Below are 26,913 nucleotides of genomic sequence, written 5' to 3'. Positions count from 1 at the left end.
AAAAAAAAGAATCAAGAAAGAAAAGAGCAGTGGCACTGGTCTCCCGATCTCATAGAACTCCTGAGTGTTGCCCTGAGCTGCATGGCTGTCCTTGGGGACACTTCCGAATTTGTCATCAGATCTTGATCAGTGTGACTGTTCCAGGAGTAATTTGTCCTCTTCCAAGCTCCACAGGCACCCAACTCGTACTGATATATTTTACTCCCAGTGCCAGGCAGGCAGCTAGAAGACATTGAACCAATGCTAGTTTTCTAACAAATGGGTGTGTGAGAACAGAACTGGCCGGTCTTAACAACGTTTTCTTGGGCCCGGCGCGGTGGCGCAATGGTTAAGGTCCTCGCCTTGCACGCCCGGGATCCCATATGGGCGCCGGTTCTATCCCAGCAGCCCCGCTTCCCTTCCAGCTCCCTGCCTGTGGCCCGGGAAAGCAGTCGAGGACGGCCCAAAGCTTTGGGACCCTGCACCCGAGTGGGAGACCCGGAAGAGGCTCCTGGCTTCAGATTGCCATAGCATCGGCCGTTGCGCTCACTTAGGGAGCGCTCACTTTGGACGGGGAAGATCTTGCCAATAAAAATAAAATAAATCTTTAAAAAAAACACCCCAACATTTTCTGGACCAAGTACTTCTGACCAGATGCACAAACAAATCTTGAGCACCAATCTCCATCTTCTCTCCCTTCACTGGCTTTGGCTTCAGACATCACATTGCAAGAGGAAAATGGAATTACTCACTAGAATGTGCAGCCCACCAAGCCACCAGCAGAGTGTCTCCAAGGCAGGAGACTGCACTCTGCATTTTTGAGCAAATGCTCAGAGGACTGTCATCGCAGGCGACCTGGAGTGCACACTGAAGTCACACCCTTGGGCCTCCTTTGGGTGACAGCACCGTGCCCAGGAGAACCACGCTGACATCAGAGCGTCTATTTAATGTGAATCAGTCTTTATTTTGCACTTGTGTGGTGCGTTAACAAATTCAACATACAAGATAGCATTACATATTGTAGGTTAGCGTTACAGCGTTATGCAATTTCACACGATTCATGTTAGCTTTTTTTTTTTCGAGTTTTTCTTTTAATTTGACACATTTATTTATTTATTTTGAATTTCATTTTTTACAAGAGAAGACATAAGGGAAAGAAAGACGACCACTTCAGAGAGGGATCAAGGTGAGGGGCAATGTCACGGTCACGGCCATAGTAAAAGCCTTCCTGGAAAACAAACAACGACCGGCCTCATTCCCCCCTTTCCTGAGCAAGCCCCCCGACCCTGCCCCATCCTATCCTCCCTCCTGCGCTGAGCCGCTGTCCCCTCTAGCATATGGTTTGGAGACGCACACATCTCAGCTGTGCCCCGGAAGCAGTATCACGCAGGGAGACAAAGGAGCTGAGACCTCTGCAAAGAAGGACTGACTCTTGGAAAATCAGAAGTGATCATTCCCTAACCTATATTCCTGACCACAAGTGCCTTGTGCAAAAGCTAGGCTGTGACTCTCTTGTCTTCTAAACAGATCCTTAGGAGAGGGCACTCTCCCTCCTCCTCCGCTGACCAGTTATCGCTGGAAAGCACACACGTCAGAAGCCAAAGTCAGATAAGAAACTGGGGACAGCAAAGTCCAGGGTGTGATAGATCAGGCCTGAGGTAGGAGGGAGGAACCCTGTACTTTTTTTTTTTTTCTGGCAAAGACTGAATAGGCTCCTCGGCTACAGGACCCCTGCTACCTCACCCCACCACCCCTGGCTCAGCAGACCCAAAGAATGCAAGGAATAAAGCTACCAGGAGAAGGGGAGAGAGGGCAGCGAGGTGAGGCTGTTCCCCCACCCTCCACCCCCTGATTTGGGTCAGCAGGAACTACAGAGGCACACGGAACAGGGCAAAGACCAGAGGGAGCATCTGCACCTGTTGCTTGGCATTGTTTCTGGGAAAGGAAACCCAGGCAGGCTGCTCCAGCATTTCTGATCTTTCAACATTAAGGCGATGAAGAGGAGCTGTGGCAACCACTTCCCAAGGGGGCTTCAGAATCTCCTGTCAGATTCACATCACAACCATCTCAAACTGCAGTTCTTAGGAAACCAAAAGAAAAAAAAAATGCTTTTCTGCTACGTATGATACAGTATTTACATCCCATGGGTTCCAGGACAGAGCCTAGGGGCTGCGCGCAGGGCTGGTGGTGAGATGGTGAGCTGCATTCTGGGAGATAAAGGGCAGACGGGGACAGACCCAGACAGCAGGTTTTGTGCCCGCCCGGAACTATCCTGCATTGTCAAGAAATCTGGCTTCAAACAACAACAAAACCCCAGAAGGACTAGGAGTAGGGGCGTGGGGGGAGCAGATGGGTTTTGCATGACAAGTGTTAGGGGAACTCCAGAGGCAAGACCGCCATCACTCTTCCATCCTAGTCACCAGTCAGGTCCTGGATGAAGCTTATTTGCCTCTGTCATCTGAACGGCCTCAACATGGGAGACAAGGCCCTACCAGGCGCAGGAGACCAGCATCCTAACAGCAGCAGCAAGTAGAATCTCTCTGCACCTGAGCAACCCAGGCACTGAAGAGGAGGGCACACTGCTTCGCCATGCCTCCTACCACCAGGGGCCGGAGCTTTCTCAGTTGCAAGAACTACACACTCCGGTTTGGAGGAAAAGGCTATCCAGAAAGCATTCAAGTTCCCTTAGTACCCAATTAGTCACTGTGTGTGTGTGAGAAGAGGCATTATTGAAAACTTCCAGGAAATTATCCTTAGGAAGCAAGACCACCAACTCATTCCCACATCTCAGCCACCCAAAGAAACTCTGCAGTTCTGTGGGGTTTAGCGTGTTCAATGGCCAGTGGGATGCTTCAGCCTCTTGGTGACTTCCAATTCACCTGCCAAGAAATGGCTCATGCCCAAGAACAGCGACCAAGGGGGGCTGGTCATTGTCTCCTTTCTCTCCTTGTTCTCACCCCTGCCAACAGCACCTGGAATCAGTAGAATGTGTTCATCAGTGCCGTCTTACAGCTGAATCTGGAGTTTCCAAAACTCCTCTTAGAGAAGTATCTGCTCTGGCAACTCCACGTTCTATTCACTAAGTCTTGGCTGCTGTGTGGCAAGAAGGCTGCCAGTTCAAGTGTCCTGTTTCTCAAGAACTCCTTCTCCCTCACACCCTGCCTTGTCCATCTGACTTCTGTCTCTTTCCTTACTGCAGACCTCTGGACCTCGAACTCAGTCAGGGATAAAAGGGAGAACAGATGGGAGTGATGAAAACCAGGTTGGATAAGGACGAAGTTTTCTTCAACCAAGGTGGGGAGTGGGAGTAATTCTCCAGAGAAGCCCAGTTTTTGCTTTTGCTCTTCTTTCTTTCTTTCTTTCTTTCTTTTTTTTTAATGAGGCCAATTTCAAGTGATTAGCAAATACAATTCGGCACAGAACACAGTTTTCATGGATTAAAATCTGCAACTTGACATTGGCAGTTAGGCTAATTTCTTGAGTTTGTATTACAACATGCAAGCATAAGGTTACATTGTTATATATAGACTGGTAGAGGTCACTTCCTCTCCTTGTGTCCCCCCCCCCATTTTTTAAAGAAGAATTTCTAAATGCTTTGCAAAGGAGAAAAAAAAAATATCATTGCTAAGAGCTGATCTGCAGCTGAGGTCCTGTGGGTGGGAGGTTCTTTGTAGGGGTGTGTTTTGTTAAGAAATTTTCTTCTACAACTAAAATGAGGTTTTGGAGTCCGCTTCGCTGTCACCTCATCTCTGCCACGTCCCTCCCCAGCCTGGCCCCCCGGGGTGGGGTGGGAGTGGTTAGCAATGAGAGGACCAGGGTTAGTACTCGCTCAGACTGTGCCACTTGGCCACAGGCTTGCGCGGGCTCTCGCACACCTCCCTCCAGTGTTCAGCGCCACAGGCCGTGACACTGTGTGCCCCCAGGATCAGCCTGCCCACCACCTCGTTCTTGGTGGTGCGATCGAAGTCGATGACAAGGAACTCGATGCTGATCTCAGGCAGGAGGTCGGTGGGGATATCGTAGATGAAGGACTCATTGAAGACGGGGTTCAAAGTGCACTTCTTCACGTGGGTTTTCTTCTTGGCGATGCGCTTTCTGCCGTAGTAGACGTTCACCTTGACATACGGATCTGGGAGCCCCCGCAAAGAGACAAGGCAAAGGGAGACAGGCCTATGACTCGGTTCTCTCTTACGGAACGGGGGTTTCAAACTGGAGAGGAGGGGGTTGCTTGGACTTCTGGGGACCACCCTCTCTCCTCTCCCCACCCCCCTTGCCATAATTGTTTCCAGCAATTGCAACGGTACATGCACACTGACTGTAAGGGAATCTGACCTCGAACACCAAGCAGGAGTAGAACAAGAAATAGAGCCTGGAGGAAGCTCTCAGCATCAGGAAGCAGCTTAATAGCTTCCGGGTGCAGGGTGGGGGCAGGGACTAAGGGATGTCTACAGTCTTTCTGGGAAATCGCTCATGGGGTAAGCACATCACACCTGGCGAGCGCATCACGGTTAAATCTTAAGGAGCTCAGCTGCGCAGCCAATAGAGGAAATTTACAGGATGGAGCTAGCCATCAAGGATGAGCATGCAGAGAGGAAAGAGGCTGACGTCAAAGGGGTGGGGGAAGGGGGCCTGAAACCAGAGAGGACGCGGGGCTGCAGACAAGCATCTGCTGGAGGGCGGAGGGGCTGTACGCGTCAGAGCCAGGGTGGGGTAAATAGCTGCTACCTGAGAGACCGGTGATGTCCATCTTCGGCAGGTGTCTGGCTTTGAGGACCACCACTGTCATTCTCTGTGCCACCGGCTGATAGGACAGAGACACCTGGAGCTCCCCTCTGCTAATGCACTTCTGCAAGGAAGACATGGTGGGTGAGAATCCTGGGCTGGTTCAGAAACGCTGCTGAGGGGGAAAAGAGTCTGCAGGAGGCTGGAAGGTAGGGGTCAGAGGCAAAGCGTTCATCCCCTTGGGGGCGTCAAGGCCAGGGTTGGGAGCCATGCCCCATCTGCTGGGGTGTCTGGGTTCAAGTGCCAGCTCTGCTGCCAACCTCAGCCTCCTGCTAAAACACACTCTACAGGGCAACAGCTGACTCAAGGGTATGGGACTCAGGTGGGGAACCCAGGTGGAGCTCCTCCTCGTTCATGCCTTCTGCTTGGACCATTCCCAGCCTGTTGTGGCATTTAGGGAGTGAATCAGCAGGTAGGATCTTTCTCTACGTCTCAAACAAATAATAACAATAATAACTATATTCCTATTCTGCTTTACAGGGAAGGAACACAGAATCATTATCGTCACATTCCTAATATTAAAATCACAAAGCCAGTGTGCTGGTATAACAAGCTAATCCTCTGCTTGTGGCACTTGTATCCCATACAGGCACTGGTTTGTGTCCTGGCTGTTTTACCTCTAACTCAGCTCCCTGCTTGTGACCTGGGAAAGCAGCAGAAGATGGCTCAGGTGCTTGTGCTCCTATGACATGTGGGAGACCTAGAAAAGAGCTCCAGGCTCCTGGCTTCAGGTCAGCTCACTTAGGGAATGAACTGGCACATGGAAGATACCTCTCTGCCTCTCATTCTCTCTGTAAATCCAACTTTCCAATACAAGATTTTTTAAAAGATGTATTTATTTTATTACAAAGTCAGATATACAGAGAGGAAGATCTTCCATCCAGTGATTCACTCCCCAAGTGGCCACAACGGCTGGAGGTGAGCCAATCTGAAGCCAGGAACCAGGAGCTCTTCCAGGTCTTCCACGTGGTTGCAGGGTTCCAAGTCTTTGGGCCATCCTCGACTGCTTTCCCAGGAAGCCAGAGCCTCCTCCAGGTCTCCCATGCGGGTGCAGGATTCTAAGGTATTGGGCTATCCTTAACTGCTTTCCCAGGCCACAAGCAGGGAGCTGGATGGGAAGCGGGGCTGCCGGGATTAGAACCGGCGCCCATATGGGATCCCGGGCGTGCAAGGCGAGGACCTTTAACCACTTGCGCCACCGCGCCGGGCCCAATAAATCTTTTAAAAATGATAAAATAAGACCACTTGTAGATGGAAGTCACACTGTCTGGTATTTAAAAGCAAGGACTCTTAAACCAGATTGACCTGGATTCAAACGCTGACTTCAGTTTCTTATCAATGACCTTGAACAAAGTATTTAACTTCTCCATACTTGTTTCCTCATCTCAACAGTGAGGATTAAGGGGCCAGCATTGTGGCATAGCAAGTTAAGCCGTAACCTAGCCTGCAACGCCAGCATCCTACATGGGCGCTGGGCTGTGTCCCAGCTGTCTCATATATCCAATCCAACGCCCTGCTAATGCACCTGGAAAAAGCAGTGGAAGCTGGCCTAAGTACTGAGCCTCCGCCACCCATGTTGGAGACCTGGAAGAAGCTCCTGACTCCTGGCTTCGGCTAAGGTTCAGCCTTGGCTGTTGCGACTATTTGGGGAGTGAATTAATGCACAGAAGATCTCTCTTTAGGTCTCTTTCCCCATAACTGTTTTTCAAATAAACAAATACATTTTTAGGCTAAAAACCAAAGGAGGATTAAAAAATAGGCGCTTCCTCACAGAGTTAAGAGGATTAAACAACATCAAATCTGTCACCTGCAGCCCGCAGACAGACTAGAAGAATGTTACTCCTCCTCTCTTGATTGCTTCATGGGATGACAAAATAAGCTTTTTTTTTTAAGATTTATTTATTTATTGGAAAGTCAGATATATAGAGAAGAGGAGAGACAGAGAGGAAGATCTTCCATCCGATGATTCACTCCCCAAGTGAGCGCAACGGCCGATGCTATGCCAATCCAAAGCCAAGATCCAGGAACTTCTTCCGGGTATCCCACAGGGGTGCAGGGTCCCAAAGCTTTGGGCCATCCTCGACTGCTTTCCCAGGCCACAAGCAGGGAGCTGGATGGGAAGTGGAGCTGCCGGGATTAGAACCGGCGCCCATATGGGATCCCGGGGCGTTCAAGGCGAGGACTTTAGCCGCAAGGCCACCTCTCCGGGCCCGACAAAATAAGTTTTAAAGGCTGTGCAAGAGGAGGCTGAGACCTTGGATGGCGTCTTAACTCTGCTACTTATTCACCAAGTGGCCTTGAGCAAATCCCTGAACTTTGGGGCCTGTGCCTCCACATCACAAGGTTTCTGTTCCTACCTGCTTTGCTGGCCTCAGAGCACGCACAGCCCTGTGTCTTCTCCAGCTAAGCCCTCCTTTGCCCACCCTTCATTTATTCTTCCCCCCAATTTAAACTGTATCCTGGACTCTATTCAGAACTTGGGAAACAAACCCTAGTCCTCTAAGAACAGCAGAGACGATGCCACAGCTGTGAATGGACCTGTGCTTGCTCCGTAGGGGCTCATGCACAAGCTGCTGCAGAAGAAAGTGAACACCTGTGCAAGGGCTCCAGGCGCACAGTGGAGCGCGAGGCTGGCCCTGCTGGGAGACACAGGGAAGGCAGTGAGCTGAGGGCAGGGAGGGGAGGCCCTGCAGCGTGACAGCATCGGCCAGGGCAAAGACACTGGGCCCTGATAGGGTGCCTTGCATCCTGAGAATGGTGTGTGGTGAAGCTGGGTCGCCTGCTAGGAGAGGTGGGGCAGGAAGCCGGCAGGTGGCTGAGGGTGAGCAGCAACGGGGTCCCCATCATGGAAGAAGAGTCAGCAGCCTGCAGGCCAGAGCAGGTCTGCAACTGTAGGAATGGCAAAGTTGTTATTACTCAATTTAAATTATTTATTAGTTTCTTCTATTTTTTTAGATTGATTTATTTACTTAAAAGGTAGAATTACACAGAGAGAGAGATTTGTGTCTGTGGGTTCCACAAGGGCCATGGCTGGGCTAGATCAATGCCAGGAGACTCTCCTACAGCTGTGCCAGGTGCATTAGTATAGAGCTGGATAGGAAGTGGAGTAGTCAGGACTTGAACCAATACCTCTACAGGATGCTGGGGTTGCAGGTGGAGAATTTATACACTATACCACAATACTGGCCCCTAAAGGCTATGATTTTACAGAAGGCTGGATAGAGAACAAATTAATGTAGAGAAAGATCAAAACCAGAAAGCTCAATGAAGAGGCTGCGACAATAGACCGAGGAGGAAATGGAGCTAGAGCCGAGGCTGAGGCAGGGGAGAAGGGTGGGGGTTTTGGGCCACAAGCAGGGAGCTGGAAGGGAAGAGGAGCAGCCGGAACGCAAACCAACACCTATATAGTATCCTGGGTATGCACAGTGAGGATTTAACCACTGAGCCATTGTACCGAGCCATTACATTTACTTATTTATGTAACATGTATTCATTTTTATTGGAAAGGCAGATTTACAGAGAGAAGGAGAGACAGAGAATGTTTTACTTCTGATCTGGCTTCCAGCTAATGGCCTGAGAGCAGCAGAGGATGGCTCAAGTGTAGGGCTTTTGTAACCAAGTGGGAGACCCAAAATAAGCAATTAGTTCCTGGCTTCAGACCACCCCAACTCTAGCCATAATTACCATTTGTGGGAATGAGTCAGTAGATGGAAGATCTCTCTCTAAGTCTGCTTTTTGAATTAAAAAAAAAAAAAAACCTTTAAAAAATTAGTAAGACTTTTTCTTTGCTTTATTCATTTTTTTAAAGATTTATTTATTTTTATTGAAAAGTCATATATACAGAGCGGAGGAGAGACAGAGAGGAAGATCTTCTGTCCGATGATTCACTCCCCAAGTGAGCGTAACAGCTGGTGCTGCGCCAATCTGAAGCCAGGAGCTCTTCCAGGTCTCCCACGCGGGTGCAGGGTCCCAAATCTGGGCTGTTCAAGACTGTTTTCCCAGGCCATAAGCAGGGAGCTGGATGGGAAGTGGAGCTGCCGGGGTTAGAACCGGTGCCCATATGGGATCCCAGGGCATTCAAGGCAAGGACTTTAGCCACTAGGCCACCGCGCAGGGCCCTGCCATATTAATTTTTTAAAGGGATTTTGTGATTCTAGCTTAGAGAATGGAGATGAGACTAGAAGCAGTCAGTTGGAGGAACTGAAGATGTAACATGTTAATAAGATCATCCCTCCATTGTCTGACTCTATTCCTTGCATTCTTCAAGGGCCCAAAGCAATGTCACCTGTTGCAGGGGTTACTGTACAATGCGCAAGAATTGATTCATCACCAGACTTATATCCACCACACTCCTACAACAATGATCATGTATGCCCTTGCTCTGTACTGGTCACCCTGCAAAGACTAGGGCTGCCAAGACAGGCAGTGAGGAGTTCTAGGTTCAGGAACTCCCTGGATGGGGCCTTACCTGCTCAGGTGTGTCTACTGTGGGAATGAGCAAAGATACTAGCAAAGGCATCCATGGCAAATACGGAACATGCCTCAGGCGCAGGGCTTTGATAGTGGGCCTTTAAGCCATCTGGAGGGAATGAAACTGGGACCATACCTCATGAGGTTTTCTAGATACTCCCTAAGTTGAGGTGTCGTGTCAGGAGCATAGAAAAAGGCCTCAGCGCGCTTAGAACGTAGCTCCAGCTGAAAGTTGGACTTGAGCTTTTGGAAGTACAGTACCAAAGGAAATGAACATAACAAGATTTTCATGCTTTTTCTTTGCCAGAATGAAGCTTCCTAGTTCTCTCTTGCCCAAAACACTCATATTGTCAGCTCTTGATTGTATCCGTGGGAAGTCCCTTCAGCCAGTTTAACATCACAGGCTGGTTGCCCTTGCCAACCAGCAGACTCCAGGCTGTTTTCTTTTGCCTCCAGTCAGAATGCGATCAGAGAATATAAACGCATTTCCATCAGAAGCCACACCGCATGGCAAATAATCCCTCATGAAAAATAAAAGGGAATGCCTCTAAGCCATCCAGGTCTGAGCTGCCTACCAGCATCTCCGAGCTATCCACTAGCTATTTCAACCTTACTCTCATTCAAACCAAATACAATTAGAATTTTACTTCCTCAGTTATACCAGCCATATCTAAAATGCTCAAAGGCCACATGTGGCTAGTAGCTACCATAGTTATACAATTTAGACCATTTGTAAATCATCGTTAAAAAGCACCGATCCAGAAAGAAACGTGGATTATTTTGACCCCAGCACCTTTCTATTAACCTAACACATGTTCATGGGATTTGATATTACTTGCTGGGGGCATCTGTGAATACTGACTGTATGAAGGGTAAATACAGTCTTTACATATAATTCTAACTTTAAACACAAAAAGAGAGTGGGACAGGGTGTGATGGCTCAATTGACTGATCTTCCATCTTGCAGGTGCTAGGATCCCATATGGGTGCCAGTTCGCATCCTGGCTGTTCCTCTTTCCATCCAGCTCCCTGCCTGTGGCCTGGGAAAGCAGTCAAAGACAGCCCAAAGCCTTGGGAACCTGCACCCGTAGGGGAGACAGGGAAGAGGCTCCTGGCTTTGGTTTGGATCGGCTCAGCTCCAGCCACTGCTGTCATTTGGGGAGTGAACTCACAGATGGAAGATCTCTCTCTGTGTCTCTCCTTCTCTCTGTAAATCTGACTTTCCAGTTTTAAAAAAAATCTTTAGAAACAAGACAAGGGGTGTTATTTGTAAAAGTCATGTTATGATAAGTTTCCTGATGAGATGTCTGAAACTGATTCCTGAGTCATTCATTGTAGCAGAGTCTCCTCCAAATCTCTGTGTCCTCTCTGTTTCGGGGAAAAACAGACTACTTTCAATTAGACATTTCATCATTTTCTTCCCTAAAATCCTATCTCAGTGAGTTGCTCTCCATCTGATGTCCCTCGTGTCTGGCCATTTTACAGGAACAGAATGCCCAGTTCCCTTCGTGATGGCATGGCTGGTCCCAGCTATCAGGCCACCTGAAAGCCAGCGTCCTGCCCAGGGTGGGCCAGCACTGAATGGCAGCCCCCCTTCCCCTTCAGGAGCATTCCCAGCAGCCCCATCAATGGCTCTTTCTTCTAAAAGCTCCCTTAAAGGCTGGGAGCTGAGCTGTTTCCCAGCTCCCTGGCCCTGGGAGGCCCCTGGAGGGGGAAAGACTGGCAGAAGGATTGGGAGTGGGCTTCGTGCACGCATGACCGAGCTGGGGCCCTCACTGGCTTGCACAGGGGACAAGCCTTTCTCCTTCAGAGGCACAAAGGGACAGAGCAGTGGTCCAGAGTGGATTTGCCAGGCATCAGCACAGCCTCTCTCAGAGTCATTTTCTAGCCAGAGGCTGCGTGCAGCAGGACCATGCAGCCTAAACAAACCTGCCATGGGGCCACAGCCTTCAGGCCCCATCCCTTAAGTCACAGGTATGGCACCACAATAAAGGGAACCTGACTGCCTTTCCCTGTGCCCCCAGTGTATATGCTTCGCAACCTTCTGTGCCTAAAAAGCTGACACCTCAATGCTCTGTTTTCACTGCCAGTGGCTGGAGCAGATGGCCTCTAAGATTGGTCACTTGAAGATTGTCAGAATCTTCACATTCTGGGACCCAAATGTTTGGGTCCTTGCACTCACACAGGAAACTCAAAAGAAGCTCCTGGCTCCTGGCTTCAGCGTGGCCCAGCATCGGTTCTTGTGGCCATTTGGGGAGTGAATCAAAAGATAGGAGATCTCTTTGTCTCTTCTCTCTGTAAATCTGCCTCTCCATTAAAAATCAATAAATCTTTTTTTTTTTAAATCCCTCTCTCTGTCTCTCCTTCTTTGCAACTCTGCCTTTCAAATGAATCAAAAGAAGTCTTTAAAAACAGTAAAAATAAAAGAGACTCTTCTCATTCCGATAACCATTGTCTGAAGTCACCAACAGTTGCCTTAAATCAACAATTTCTTTGCTGATGTGTGCTTCTTACCCTCCAGCCCTGCCTGCAACTCCTCCTTTCTCCTCTTTGGGGATTAAGAATGGGACTGCAAAGTCACTTTCATAACCATCTGAGTAAAATATCAGAAGATCCATTCTTTGGTTGGCACTGTGGTACTAGGGTTAAGCTGTGCCTGTGGTGCCAGCATCCTGTCAGAGCACTGATTTGACACCCAGTTGCTCCACAAATGATCCAGCTCTACGGCAATTTGCCTAGAAAGGCAACTGCCACCTACAAGGGACACCCAGATAAGGTTCCTGGCTGCTGGCTTCAGCCTAGCCCTAGTTCTTACAGCCATTTGGGAAGAGAACCAGAGGATAGAAGATCTCTCTGTCTTTGATGTTCTGATTTTAAAATAAATACATTTGAAAAAAGAAATTGATTCTAAACTCCAACAGCCAGTTTTTGGGTATTAGCATTTGTACTGTGACCTACTTTGCTAAGAATCAAGGGTTAACTGCTAATGCTTGCTACAACTTTCCAAGCATTCATCAGAGCTGACAGCACACTCCCAAAGGGACCCATTAACCTTCCTGATCTGGCCTAGAGGGAGACTAAGGCCACTGGGTAACTGCTTGGCCTGAGGTACCAGTAAAACGGGCAGAGTGAGACACAATGGCCAGGCCCAGCTCTTTTATCTTGGCTACACTGCAGAACCAGAGGTGAATTTTCTGCCAGGAAATACAGCTCGGCTGGGGGCACTGGTTGTCTGTGGAAAGGCCAACTTACTGGCTTCTACCCAGGACTCTTTGGAGGAGGACAGGATTCCTTGCACAGACTTGAAGAGATCTCTCATTCTCTCTCTTTTTAAAAATATTTATTTAATTTTTTTTATTGGAAAGGCAAACAGATTTACAGAGAGGAGAGAAAGAAAGATCCTTCACGCACTGGTTTACTCCCCAAATGGCTGAAATGGCTGGAGCTGAACTGATCCAACCCAGGAGCCAGTAACTTCCTTTGTGTCTTCAAATGTGTGTGCAGGGTCCCTAGGTTTTGGGCCATCCTCTTCTGCTTTCCCAGTCATAAGCAGAGAGTCAGATTGGAAGTGGAGCAGCTGGGGACATGAACCGATGCCCACATGGAATGTCGGTGTTTGCATGGGAGGATTAGCCAATTGAGCCATTGCACCAGGTCCACTGGAAGAGCTTTCTACACCATGTGTGGAGTAGTCGCAGTAGTTCTGGCCGATGTTCTCCAAAGGGAGATCTGCAAGGGGTGGGTCCTTCTGTGGCACAGTGGGGAGGACTTGGGATAGACTGGAGGTCATCCCAGGGGTGACTGAGCAGGAATGCCAGCCTTGGCTCAGGTGTGAAGCACAGTGTTGGCCAGAGCTGCTGACCAGAACAAAGGCTTAGGGAGTTGTCTAAAATGTTTTGGCTAAAAGTCCTGTCTGGGACTTCTTGTAGGACGTTGTTGCTCAGGATCCCAGCTCTAGTTTAGCCCTCCTGAAAGGGGTTAACAAAGTGGAAAGCCACTTGGCTCTTGCCTAGAGCCCCCGCAGTTTAGTAAATTCCATTGTCTGTGCTGTATGTCTTGGGCCCTGGATTTGAGGCTGTTTTGTTCCCAGTGAAAGCGGTCCCTTCCTTGCCAGTCTCTTCCCAGCTGCAGGTTGGCACAGAGCCAGCCTCCACTCCTGGCCTTGGGCAGTGAGTGCATGAGCTGTGTGGAGGAGGCCAGCTGCTTGGTGGGGTCAGAGGGAAGGGTGTATTGGAAGGTCTCTTTCTGCAAGGCAGGGGAGGGGAGCTCTAGAGCCACTGGACAGGAGAATCAGGAGACAGGGAAGGAGCACTTCAGCTTCTGCCCATGCCTCTTGGTCCTACCTCAAATGATTGCCAGACAGCACTTGACTCTAAGGTATCTCATTCTATCCTGGCATTGAACCAGGGCCCTGGTTACGCTCTGCCCAAATTCCTCTAATAAATTTCCATATTCCTGGATTACCCTGGTCCCTGCTGAGTATGCCAGTGGCAGTAGCAGTCCCTGTGGGCAATGGCATGCCTAAGTTGGCTTCAATGGAACAGCTGTCTACTGCACATAGTGAAGGCAAGAAGGTACCCGAGAGGATGAGCTCTCTGCCACCTGCCCCCGAGACCTGGTGCAGAAACCTCTTCAGTAGACCAACCTCGTACCTGGACACTCCTGTACATCGCACCCCTAACTGCCTGGGATACCTTCTTTCCAACTGCTTGAGCTTCCTGTGTCCCTGTTGGGTCTTGCAAGTGGAAAGACATTAGTTGGTAAGGATGAAGCCTTAGGGCATGGTGCTTGCTGGGAGATGTACAATTGCATCTAGTACCCTCGATCAATCCTATCTCAATCTCCCTCATCTTCACTGATTTCATCAAAATAAAATTTCAGCATCTACAAACCACATACAGCTGCCAGGGATCAAACTTTAGGAATAACAGTAAAACAATAACATAAGTTATTGGATGCTTGGTATGCACTGGGGCCTCCACACATACTTTATCTCACTTGATCCTCATAACAAACAGACTTAGAGAAGTTGAGCGGCTTGTCCAAGATCTGGGTAGAATTTGGATTTAAAGCCCGGTGTAGTAGCTTAGTGGCTAAAGTCTTTGCCTTGCATGAGCCAGTCTCCCATATGGGTGCCAATTCGTATCCCGGCTGCTCCACTTCTTTCCAGCTCACTACTTGTGGCATGGGAAAAAAGGGGAGGATAGTCCAAAGCCTAGGGAACCTGCACCTGTGTGGGAAACCCAGAGGAAGCTCCTGGCTTTTGGCTTCAGGTCTGCTTAGTACTGGCCATTGTGGCCACTTGGGGAGTGAACCAGCGAAATCTTTCCTCTCCATGTCTCCTTTCTATAAATCTGACTTTCCAATAAAAATAAATAAATCTTTAAAAAAATGGGTTTAGACTCAGTTCGGACCTCAGAGTCCTTGCCATCAGAAATTTACACTCTATCCTCTAAAAGGAATGAAGCCCTCAGTTTAAAATGTCCAACTTTTTCACAGCACCTTCCGCACTCCCAGGCAATGATTACCAAAACCTTTGTTTTTTTCCCCTCCAATTAAGTGAAAGCTCCTCAAAGGCAATAATATGAAGGATCTTCAAAAAGTTCATGTGGGTAAAAACATTTTAAAAATAATAAAAATTTTAAAAAGTTCATGGGGAATAAAAATTATGAAAAAACTCTGCATGAATTTCTAATTCTTTGCACCAAAATAAACTTCTCTTCTTAATTATATTTCTATGAATTATTAATTTAAAAAATGTTCTTGGGCCCGGCGCGGTGGCGCAGTGGTTAAGGTCCTCACCTTGAACGCCCGGGATCCCATATGGGCACCGGTTCTAATCCCGGCAGCCCTGCTTCCCTTCCAGCTTCCTGCCTGTGGCCCGGGAAAGCAGTCGAGGATGGCCCAAAGCTTTGGGATCCTGCACCCGTGTGGGAGACCCAGAAGAGGCTCCTGGCTTCGGATCGGCATAGCATCGGCCGTTGTGCTCACTTGGGGAGTGAAACATCGGACGGAAGATCTTCCTCTCTATCTCTCCTCTCTGTATATCCGCCTTTCCAATAAAAAAATAATAAAAATAAATCTTTAAAAAATGTTCTTTTATCTATTTGAAAGGTAGAGAGACAGAGAAACAGAAAAATAGAGAGAGTGGTCTACGCAAGTTAAGCCATCACCTGCAGCGCCAGCTTCTCAAATGATGGCTAGCTTGTGTCCAGCCGCTCTACTTCCCATCTAGCTCCTGCCAATGCACCTGTGAGCGCAGCAGAAAATGGCCCAAGTGTTTGGGATCCTGATCTGGGAGACCCAAATGGAGCTCCTGACTCCTGGCTTCAGCCCAGCCACCCCAGCTGTTGTGGCTACTGGGGATGTAAACCAGCAGATGGAAGATCTCGCTATTATTTTTTTCTTAACAATTCATTTATTTTTATTGGGGAGACAGATTTAGAGAAAGAGAGAGAAAGAAAGAGCTTTCATCTACTCATTCACTCCCCAAATGAACACAAACAGCCAGAGCTGAGCCAATCTTAAGCCAGGAATTTCCTCCAGGTCTCATACATGGGTGCAGGGTACTAAGGGATTGCACTGTCTTCTGCTGCTTTCCCAGACCGCAAGCAGCGAATCAGACTGGAAGGGGAGCAGCCAAGACATGAACCAATGACCATAGGGATGCGGTGGTTGGAAGCAGAAGATTAGTCAGTTCATCCAATGTACCAGCTCCTTATTTAGTCTCTCAAATAAACAAAATTAATCTTTAGAGGAAAAAAAACGAAGAGATGGCTCTTCTAGCTGTCGGTTCACTCCCTGTAACAGCCAAGGACAGGCTAGGCCAAAGCCACCTGGGTCTCCCACCTGGTTGGCAGGGACTCAACCAGCTGAACCATCACTTGCTTCTGCCTGGGGAATACAATAGCAGAAGGCTGGCTGTGTGGTGGTGCCTATGGCGGGCCAACCTGTTATAAGCAAACTGGACACAGTACTAGTCACAAAGGCAAATTTTAGAAGCTACCCACCCCTTTCTCCCCAGAAAGCCACTTTCTGAAGCAGACCTCATCAGCCAGGTCCTTATCTTGCTTTGACTAGTGCCTAGCCTTAAAGGCCAAGAGCTTCCTCTTTGCTACACAGCCCAGCCCACTTCCCTTTCCATTACTCTCTCAAGATCTTGTCTCCCTCTACCACCCATCCCCCCGCCCCGCAACAAGTTTGTCCTTACCTGGATGTTCCTCTTGATGATGTCCCTGGTCAGCTGTACCTTGCCCGTGCTGGGGTCCACCCCAGCCAATGGCACCATGACCTCCCCAATGACATCATCCCGGGAGAAGCGGTCAAAGCTGAGGACGAGGAAGTGCAGTACCAGGTCCTGCAGCTGGCTGTAGGGGATGCCGTAGAAGGTGAAGGTCTCATCAAACACGGGGTCCAGGGTCTTGCGCAGCACTCTGGTCTTCACCCGGTGCCGTTTGTCAGGCAGGATGGTCATTTTGATGTAGGGGTCAGAGCCCTGGGTCTGGTCATCCATCACTGGCAGTCCATGGGCTTCCTGGATTGTTACCACCAGGGCTTTTTTCGGGAAGTTGTAGTCCACTGAGAAGGTGAGGGACCCTAGTGTGACATCCTCCTCTGGAGATGACGGAGATGTGGTTTTGCTCTCCCCAGGGGTCAGGCTTGTAAGGGGACTTCTCAGTTCTTCCCCATAGTCTGTTTTGATAGGTAAGTGGTCTATACAAGAGGCAGAGCTGGGCCCACTGGGACCCTCGGCTCTACCTAGCAGGCCGGCCTCTGCCGCATCCACCAACAGATTCCCACGGCCACCTTCCCTTCCAGGGCCATCTTTTTCTCTTCGCACTTTGATGATTTTCTTCTTGTTGCTGAGGGTCTCAGGGTATATGCTGATGCCTTTGAGCATGTGAATGAACTTGTACGGTGGGTTCTTGTGCTTCTTCTCTGCCTGTTGGTGGCAGCACGTCCAGACAAAGACAGTCACTGAAACACACACCACCAGCACAGAGGCCCCAATGAGGCCAGCCACCACCGGTGACACATCTGAGGGCAGAGATCAGAAATGTGTCAGGCAGGTACACCCACCCCGTCTCAGGCTCTCCTGCTCACTGCCTCTTTTGGAGTCAAGCTGATGTGCAGTGAAACCCTCCCAAGCAAAACACACTCACCTGGGCTTTATTGCTCCTACTTTCTGCAGATGTCCCTCCCCTGACCCCCAGCCCCTCTGCCATCCTGCCTGACCAATCTATGGCTTTTCTTCCCTGCCAGGTCTGGTTGAAACATTCATGTTTCATAACTCCATAAACTCAGCTCTGAGGCAAGCATTGAAGTGTTATGGGTTAAGCCAGTGTTTGTAACACCAGCATCCTATATGGGCACCAGTTCTAGTTCAGGCCATTTCACTTCCCATCCAACTCTCTGCTAATGCACTGGAGGATGGCCCAAGTGCTCAGGTCCCTGAACCTACATGGGAGACCCTGAAGGAGCTGCTGGTTCCTGGCTTCAGACTGGCCTAGTCCCACACATTATGGCTATTTGGGGGAGTGAACCAGCAGATTGAAAATCTCTGTAGCTCTGCTTTTCAAACACACAAAATAAATCTTCAAAGAAAAATCCCTGTTATTTGTTTAAAAATATTTTTAAGAACTTATTTATTCTTTAATTGAAAGCCAGACTTACAGAAACATGGAAACAGAAAAAGATTTTCCATTTGCTGGTTCTCTCCCTAAATGGCTACAACAGGGCCCAGCATGGTAGCCTAGCAGCTAAAGTCCCTGCCTTGCACGCAATGAGATTCCATATGGGCAGGGGTACATATCCCAGGAAACCCGTTTCCCATCCAGCTCCCTGCTTGTGGCCTGGGAAAGCAGTCGAAGACAGCCCAAACCCTTGGGACTCTGCACCCACATGGAGACCCAAAAGAAGCTCTTGTGCTTCTGGTTTCGGATCAGCTCAGCTCTAGCAGTTGCGGTCACTTGGGGAGTAAATCAGCAGACTGAAGATCTTCCTCTCTGTTTCTGCTTCTCTCTGTATATCTGACTTTCCAATAAAAATAAATAAAATCTTTAAAAATTAAATTTAAAAATATGGCTACAAGCCAAGAATTGGTAGCTTCCTCTAGGTTTCCATGGTGATGTAGAGTCCCAAGAACTTGGACCATCCTCTGCTGTCTTACCAGGCCATAAGCAGGAAGCTAGATCAGAAGTGGAACTTCTGGGACTTTTATATTGTTATAAACATCAAAAACAAAATTTCTGATGATGTTTACAGAGTTGAAAAGGATGCATGTCCAAGTGGACTGATTAGGTTAGGAAGAGCTGAGGAATAGGGGAAAGTAGATGAGGCAGAAATGAGGCAGAAATGACCTGGAGTTCTCTCTAAATGGTAGCAACATGATGGTTAAGGGTGGCAAAGTGGATTGGTGTTGAAAAAGAACTCAATCCCAGGGAGATGAAACTTTGGAAAATATTAAATTTTTCTTTTTTTTTTAAAGATTTATTTATTTTATTACAAAGTCAGATATACAGGAGGAGAGACAGAGAGGAAGATCTTCCGTCCGATGATTCACTCCCCAAGTGAGCGCAACGGCCGATGCTATGCCGATCCGAAGCCAGGAGCCAGGAACTTCTTCTGGGTATCCCACACACGGGTGCAGGGTCCCAAGGCTTTGGGCCATCCTTGACTGCTTTCCCGGGCCACAAGCAGGGAGCTGGATGGGAAGTGGAGCTGCCGGGATTAGAACCGGCGCCCATATGGGATCCCAGGGCGTGTTCAAGGCGAGGACTTTAGCCACTAGGCCATGCTGCCGGGCCCATAAATTTTTCTCTTTTAAAAGATTTGTTTTCATATTTGAAATATGAAAGAAAGAGAAGAAAGAGAAAGAAATCTTGGATTCATTGGTTTACTTCCCCAAATGTCTGTAACAGTCAGAGCTGGGCAAGGGTGAAGCTAAAAGTACGGGGTTTCATACAGGTTCCACATATGCATTACAGGAGCCTAAGCACTTTAGCCATCTTCCACTCTCCTCCCAGGCACAGTAACAGGGAGCTATTGGAAGTAGGACAGCTTGGATTTGAACCAACATACATATGGGATGAAGGCACTGCAGGCAATGCTGGCCCTGGAACATAGTTTTTAAAGTACATAGTCTTTTAATATATAAGTGTACTTACAGTAATTATATGTTACATTTCTACTTATTTTTCTGAGAGACAGAGAGCAAGCTTCCCAATCCAGGTCTCCAATGGAGGACAAGAATTGAATTACTTGCGCCATCTCTGCTGCCTTTCAGGGTCTACATTAGCAGGCAGATGGAACGAGGAGCCAGAGATGGGTACTGAACCCAAGATCTCTGATATGGGATATGAGCTTCTTAACCAGGAGGACAAACAACTACTCCTTAAGGTAAATTTCAGGGGTCAGTGCTGTGGCATAAAGGGTAAAGCTGCCACTTGCAGGGCCAGCATTCCATACCATGCCGGTTTGACTTTCAGTTGTCCACTGGCAAGTCAGCTCCTTGATAATGCACAGGGAAAGTACTAGAAGATAGCCTTTCCTTGAGCCCCTGCACTCATTTGGGAGATTCAAAAAAGCTTGTGGCTTCTGGTTTGGGATCAGCCCAGCTTCGGCTGTTGCATCTGGGGAATGAACCAGTGGACAGAAGATCTGTTTCTCCCTTTTTTTCACACTATGTAACCCTGCCCTTCAGATAAAATAAGTAAATCTTAAAGAGGGAGAGATAAGTACTTCATAAAGCATAAAATATCAACTATAGACAATTTTTGATCTTTGCTTAAATATCATCTTCTTGTTAAGGCCTCCCTGATGACCCTATTTAAACTGCAATCTCCTAGGCCCGGTGTGACAGCTTAATGGCTAAATCCTCACCTTGTAAGTCCTAGGATCCCATTTGGGCACCAGTTTGAGTCCTGGCTGCTTCACTTCCCATCTCCGCTTGTGGCCTGGGAAAGCAGAAAAGGAAGGCCCAAAGCCTTGGGATCCTGCACTGCATGGGAGACCCAAAAGAAGCTCCTGGCTCTTGGCTTCAGATCTGCTTAGCACTGGCCATTGTGGCCACTTGGGGAGTGAACCAGCAGACAGAAGATCTTTTCTCATATCTTCTCTATATCTGGCTTTCCAATAAAAACAAATCTTTAAAAAAAAAAAAAAGTTAAATCTTTCCTGTCCTTGATACCCACAGTTCTCAGCTCTGCTTAATTGTTTTTTTTTTTTTTAGATTTATTTATTTTTATTGGAAAGGCAGATATGATGGAGAGGAGGAGAGACAGAGAGGAAGATCTTCTGACCGATGAGTCACTCCCCAAATGACTGCAACAGCTGGTACTGCACTGATCTGAAGCCAGGAGCCACGAACTTCCTCCAGGTCTCCCCAGTGGGTACAGGGTCTCAAGGCTTTGGGCCGTCCTCCACTGCCCTCCCAGGGCACAAGCAGGGAGCTGGATGGGAAGTGGAGCTGCCAGGAATAGAACCGGCACCCATATGTGATCCTGGCACATTCAAGGTGAGGACTTTAGTCACTAGGCCATTGTGCCAAGACATGTGCTTAATTATGTTTTTTGTTAGTTTGTATGTTTTTGTTTTGTTTTTCAAAGACATCTCTGTGGGAATTTCTTATTTTTATTGGAAAGTCTGATTTAAAGAAAGAAGGAGAGACAGAGAGAAAGATCCTCCACCTGCTGGCTCACTCTTTAAGTGGCTGCAATGCTGGAGCTAAGGCAATCCAAAGCCAGGAGCCAGGAGCTTCCTCAGGATCTCCCATGTGGGTGCAGGGATCAAAGGCCTTGGGTCATCCTCTGTTGCTTTCCCAGGCCATAAGCAGGGAGCCTACTGGGAAGTAGAGCAGCTAGGACCCAAACTGGCACACATATGGGATCCTGGCGCACGCAAGCTAGGCCCTGCTTAATTGTTTTTCAAACATCTTGTTATCATTTCTCTCACACATACATACACACTGGAAGGAAAAAAACATATACCATACATGCACTTATAAAGGAATAAATACATCTATCCGCATATCCGATATGCATTTACTACTATTTTCCTTCACAAAAACGTGAGACTGCGGAGCACAGTCATTTTTTGTGCTTTGTTCACTGCTGTTGTCCAGCAGTTAAAACAAAGAGCAGGCATTTCATGCATGTTTTTTGGATGAATAAGTAAGAACTGAACAGATTTTGTTTTCTCTTCCATTCCCCTATGCTCTTTCATTCCGTCTCCCACAAATGTGGGACCACTGTCTTAGCCAATTAGGCTCTGGCTTCATCCCCCTCAAGTTCATTGAAATTAAACTGGGTTCACATCTGCAAGGACTAAGTGAGACCTATGTTTTTCACCGTAATGTTTAGGGAGAGATTGGAAGGCGATGTGATTCAAGCATATTGCATATTCTTCCTGGAATACCAGCCATCTACACTGTATCTACACTTCTTATTGCCTCCTTTATTGTTGGCCTTATCAAAAAAGCATTTCCTGTCTGCCCAAGTGAGATAATGATAATATTCCATCGCCTGTCTTCATTTTTCTTCATAGTGCCCATTATCCTGACAGACATTTGCCTGTCTTCCCTCACTAGATAGGCTTAAAAAGAACAGTGACCTTGTCTGTTTTGGCTATTGTTACATCCCGGGTCCAGAAACCCTGTGGTACATAGTAAGTGCTTAGGTGAAAAAAATCCACAGATCAGAAAAAGATGACGATAACACAATGACAGGCATCAGAGATGATTGTTAATTTCCATTTGGCTTCAAGAACCCAGCTGTCTGTAATGACCTCACCTGGTAAGATTGAGTAAAAACGATCTGATAGCTTAGATCATCACAGCCTTGGAGGCACAATCAGGTTAGTGGCAACTTAACCTGTGCTGGTAATAACACCACACTGAAGGAGCACTCTGCACAGCACTGACAGTAATAACAACTGCCAATTTCTTGGTAGTTGTTTTTATTGGGTTTTTCCAGGTATTGTGCTAGAGCGTTCTCTGAATAGGTGCCCTTCATATCCCTGCTTCAGCACTGAGGAACCTGGAAGCTCAGAAATCCACACCAGGAAGCAGGAGGGATGGGACTGAAATTCTGGATTGCTCAGTGCACTGTCTGTTCCTCCAGAAGAGGGATGGGCAATGGAGACAAAAACCTCAAGACCACAGCACCTGAGGGGGACACTTAAGGAACTAGAATTGGGAGGGGTTAAGGAAGAATAATAATCTGCAGCTGTCATTGTTCGAGCGCGTTGATGAAAGAGGTCTAGTGAGTGTTGCTTTGGAGAGTAGAACCAGTACCATCCAGCACAGGTGCCAGAAAGGCAGTTTCTGACTCAACAAAAAGCCTGATTATTATTAGAACTGCTGCACCAAGGGCCCCGATTGCTTCACGATGCAGTAATTCTGCAGCCAAAATCTTCCAAACACAAGTTGGGTCATCTAGGGGCAGGCATAGTCTAGGAGGGATTTCTGCAGGGAACGTTGGACCGGATGTCTCAGGCTCTTTTTATTTCATGGCTCTATGGACAATTTGGATCATTGACGAAGTGGCCATGTCCATTTATTTGATCGCAAAGTGTTCGATGAAGTAAGGCATTTGAAGGAGGTGCCATAGTGAAGAGGCAGCACTGATGATGAGCTCCTGGAGGGCACCCGGGATTTACATCTTGGTCCTCTGTGACTCCCTCAGAGCTGCAGGGGTACTGGAGGAACTGACTGGATTCATCTTCCAGTCAGAATCGGCAGAATGCGGGAGGTGGCTCTCTCACCATTTAGGAGCTCTCTTGTTGATGGCTTGCCACTGCTCAGTGGAACTGAACGTTAATTGTCAATATAAGCAGATAACAGGCAGAGCAAGCCAGTCAGTACATTTCTTAGATAATGACTTGAAAGGGAGTTTGGAAGGCCCTGGGTGGGAGGCGTCAGGATGCTCCTTTGGGTTCTCACATGGATTTGTGATCTTGAGGAAACCCTTTGCTGCCTACAGTGCATTACTGTGCTTTTACTGCTGCAAGTGGGGGAAGGGTGGAAATGAGAAGAGCAATGGTTTTCAACTTTTAGGAGGACCCTGCGGCAAATGGATGCATCCATTTATGCATTATCTAGATGCTCTCTCTCGTCTTATCTCGCACGTTCATCTGATTTCGTTCTCATTTGAGGGTTAACTCTTGCCTTTCTCCCCTCTCTCCCCAACAGCCAGAGAGGTAACTGAGAAAATCTTTACATTCAGAGCCTTCTGTCTTGCTTCATTTAACAGATTGGTGGGAAAAGGAAGCTGGAACGAATGGCTGAAATGAGCATTCTAAAGTAGCTGTAAAGTATGGTGACTTGTGTTGCCTGTTCCCTTTGTCTCCCAAGGTCATGGATAATTGAGTGTTGGCTCATGTATCCCCAAGTGTGGCAGCATTTGAAATCAAGCATTGGGTGAGATGCGAAGTGGTAGTTCTGTTAGCAGGAGTCTGTAATAGTGATGTCCGGCTCTTTCGGTCTTGATCAGATCTGCTTTTAGACACCTGCTTTCCTAAACATAGCATTTTCCTAAACATAGCCAGGTATGCCAGTAGAGTACAGGGGAACCTGAGGAATGGGGAACCATTGGCATCAGCCAGATAAGGTCCATTCCAAGTTTAACTTTAACCAAGTTAACTCTCTTTGCTTTGGGTTCTGCAGTCTCATGAACACACAACATTTATTAGGATCATTAAAGAAACTCTAGTGTGATACCATTTATTATCCCCTGTTAATCCCTCTACTATAAATCTCTATCTTATGTTCTGCCCTGTCTATATTCCTAAGGACTCAAACTGCCATCAGAGAAAGGAATGCATAGGTAGGCAGATAGAAGAGGAAAAAGAGCAGAAGAAAATCACGGATTGTTCAGGTGCTCCCCAAAGAGAATTGTATTTTTGCAAACTTGGACTGAAATGCCAGGGCTGCAGAGGTGAAGCAGAGTTAGCCTTGGGGAAGCGGGGGAGGCACCAAGTTAGTGGGTGTGAAGGCTGAGGCTTCCTCAGACCCAGCAGACAGAGCACTTGGCTTGTGCTCATTCCCATAGCCCTTCCTTGGGAGTGAAAACAACATTTCCTGGTTGGATGATGTCTCCACCCTAAACACTGAAATCCAGATGCTCAAACCTCCTGGATGTGTGAGTGATAGGATCTCTGAAGGCCAAGGGAGGCTCGATGTAAGCTGTGGTCAGACTGCAGGAGACACTGGGAAGTAGGTTTTGTTTATTTGTGCGGGGCAGTCCAGCACACAGCATGTGTCCTAACAGTTTGGAGGACTCCCTCAGGGATGGAAAAGCTTGCTCCTCAGCGTGCCGTTCCCACCCTGTCGTGTATTTTCCACTCCACACTGTGCCCCAGGGAGTGTGGAGCAGCTGCTGGGGCCCACAGGGCTGGGTTGGGGAGCAGTGGCTCCGAGATGACGTAATGGTTTCTCTGGTACACAAAGCGGCCTCCCCGGGGCTGGGCCTCCAGCCCCTCCCCCTGCGGCCCGGCTCCCGCCCCGCCGCCAGCAGCCAGGGTGAGTTCCCGGTTTTGAAAAAAGCCGGCCCCGGGAAGCTGGGAACAAAGGCCCCGGAAGGAGAACCTAGGCGCTGCCAGGAGGCCCAGGAATAGACATCACGTCATCCCCCAGTCCCGCCGCGCCAAGCGCCATTTGGAAGCCTGAGACCGACCCCACCATTACGGTGCAGGATGGGGCTGGATAGACTGGCGTGCCGCTGACCAGCTTCAGGAGTGGCTTCCACTTCACTGACCATCCCCGCAGGCCTGTTTCCCCAGGGGCTGCCTCCTGCCCTGGCCGCCAGCCACACAGCCCACAGCGTCCAAGCTGCCATCTTGCTGTCCCATCCCCCTCGCCAGTTCCCTCCCCCGCAGGCCTTGGGAGAGGGAGGGGAGGAAGGGGCACCGCCCTGCACGCCCCGAGGGGGAGGGCTCGGCCTCTTGCACCTCTCCTCCCCTAGAAGGAGGGGGTCACGTCCTCCGCACGCTGGCCGCTTCTCACCTCCAGCAGTGCTGACAGTGCACCACGCAAGGCTTTGGCATCCCGCACTGCCTCCCCTCGGGGTGGCTGTGGCCTTGCCAGCCTCTGCCACTCATAGCACAAGTTCAGGCGTGATGCACGGCCCGCTCCTCACCGCCATGGACCGGCTTGGAGCAGGCTGGCACCCTAAGTCTCCGATCCAGGTTGGTTGCCTTTCCTGCGCAGCCGCTAGGCCCCACTGGCTTTGCCATGGTTCCAAACAGCTGCAGCCCAGTTTGCCCGGCTCCACTTACCAAAGCTAGGTCGGATATTGGTGATCTCAGCCATGTCGTAGTCAGAGGTTGCTGCTAGAAAAGCTTCTGCAATGGCCAGACCCTGGGAGTCGTCGGTCAGCACCGAGGCCGCCTCCGTAGAGCTGTGGGGTCGGGGGATGGGGAAGGTTATGTGGCAGCCGCCTGCTGCGACGGTCCAGTCCGGGTGGCCAGCAGCGCTTGCCTCTCCAGATGCTCCAGGGATGCTCTGAGCTAAGGATGCAGGTGCAGTCGGACTGGTCCTGATGCGAGGTAGGCTCCGCCCTCTCCCGAACGGCCCTCGGCAGAAGACTCCGCCTCTGGCCGAAAGGCTCCGGAAGGCAGGCCCCGCCCCCTTCCGGACGCCTTCTGGGAGAAGCTCCGCCCCCGCCGAGTGTGCGGAGCGTGAGGCCCCGCCCACTGGCGGCCGGCCTGTCTCCAGGGAGACTGTGAAGCGGGCAAGGGAGTGGTGTAGGTTAGTCAAATGAGTCCATGATGTTGTGCTTAAATTGGTGTTAATTTAGTCGCAGAATGTGCTGGGTTCAAGAGCACTGGAGGGGCCGACGCGGTGGTTTAAGGATAATCCTCCCCCTGAAAGCGCCAGTGTCCCATATGGGTGCCGGTTCGTGTCCCGGCTGCTCCAATTCTCATCCAGTTCTCTGCTTGTGGCCCGGGAACACAGTGGAGGGCTCCTGCGATCACGTGGGAGACCTGGAAGAAGCTCCTGGCTCCTGGGTTCAGATAAGCTCAGCTCTGGCCATTGCGACCACTTGGGGAGTTAACCAGCAGATGGAAGATCTTCCTCTCTGTCACTCCTCCTCTCTATATCTGCCTTTCCAGTAAAAAATAAATCTTAAAAAAAAACACAGAGCACAAAACTTTCAATGATATTTTGTTTTTAATCTATTTCTCCTGTGTATTTTGCAGTCTATTTAGAAAACTGGTCCAATTTTACTGCTTGACCTCTGTGGTGGTTGGTGTGTATAAAATAAATTTGATGCCTTTTCAGAACCCTGAGAATTAGTAAATTACATTCAGAATATTACTAGAAGGAAACTAATGTTGCTGAACAGGTACATTTTTAAATTTTATATTTATTTTAGATAACAGTGTCACTAATGCCTTGAAAATGGTAGCTTGCCTTTTTTATTTTTTTGCCTTTAGTGTCAGTTGGTTGACTGTCATGGGATTGGGAGAATAGTGGGTGTGAGGGAGAGAGAAACAGAGAGAGAGAAGGTAGGAAGGAGGGAGAGAGAATCCAAAGATCTGTGTGTTTCCTAAGGAAAAAAAATTGGGCCTGGCGCAGTGGCCTAGCGGCTAAAGTCCTCACCTTGAACACGCCAGGATCCCATATGGGCGCCAGTTCTAATCCCGGCAGCTCCACTTCCCATCCAGTTCCCTGCTTGTGGCCTG

The 26,913-nt window shown here is 48.7% G+C and overlaps 1 protein-coding gene across 1 annotated transcript; it reads right to left on the bottom strand.

The window, feature by feature from the left end:
- Window positions 1–927: 927 nt before the first annotated feature.
- On the bottom strand, window positions 928–25,725 carry SYT11 (synaptotagmin 11). Its single transcript, XM_040998945.1, has 4 exons — window positions 25,504–25,725; window positions 16,442–17,268; window positions 4,702–4,825; window positions 928–4,108 (listed from the first exon to the last, which is right to left on the bottom strand). Exons 1-4 carry the CDS (start codon window positions 25,535–25,537, stop codon window positions 3,798–3,800), a joined length of 1,296 nt encoding a protein of 431 aa, XP_040854879.1. The 5' UTR covers window positions 25,538–25,725; the 3' UTR covers window positions 928–3,797.
- Between the last annotated feature and the right edge of the window lie 1,188 nt (window positions 25,726–26,913).

The sequence above is a fragment of the Ochotona curzoniae genome, unplaced genomic scaffold, assembly GCF_017591425.1.
Source record: "Ochotona curzoniae isolate NIBS_2020 unplaced genomic scaffold, NIBS_Ocur_1.0 scaffold_1037, whole genome shotgun sequence".
In the NCBI taxonomy this organism is placed as follows: domain Eukaryota; kingdom Metazoa; phylum Chordata; class Mammalia; order Lagomorpha; family Ochotonidae; genus Ochotona; species Ochotona curzoniae.
This window is presented reverse-complemented; position numbering and strand designations above follow the sequence as displayed.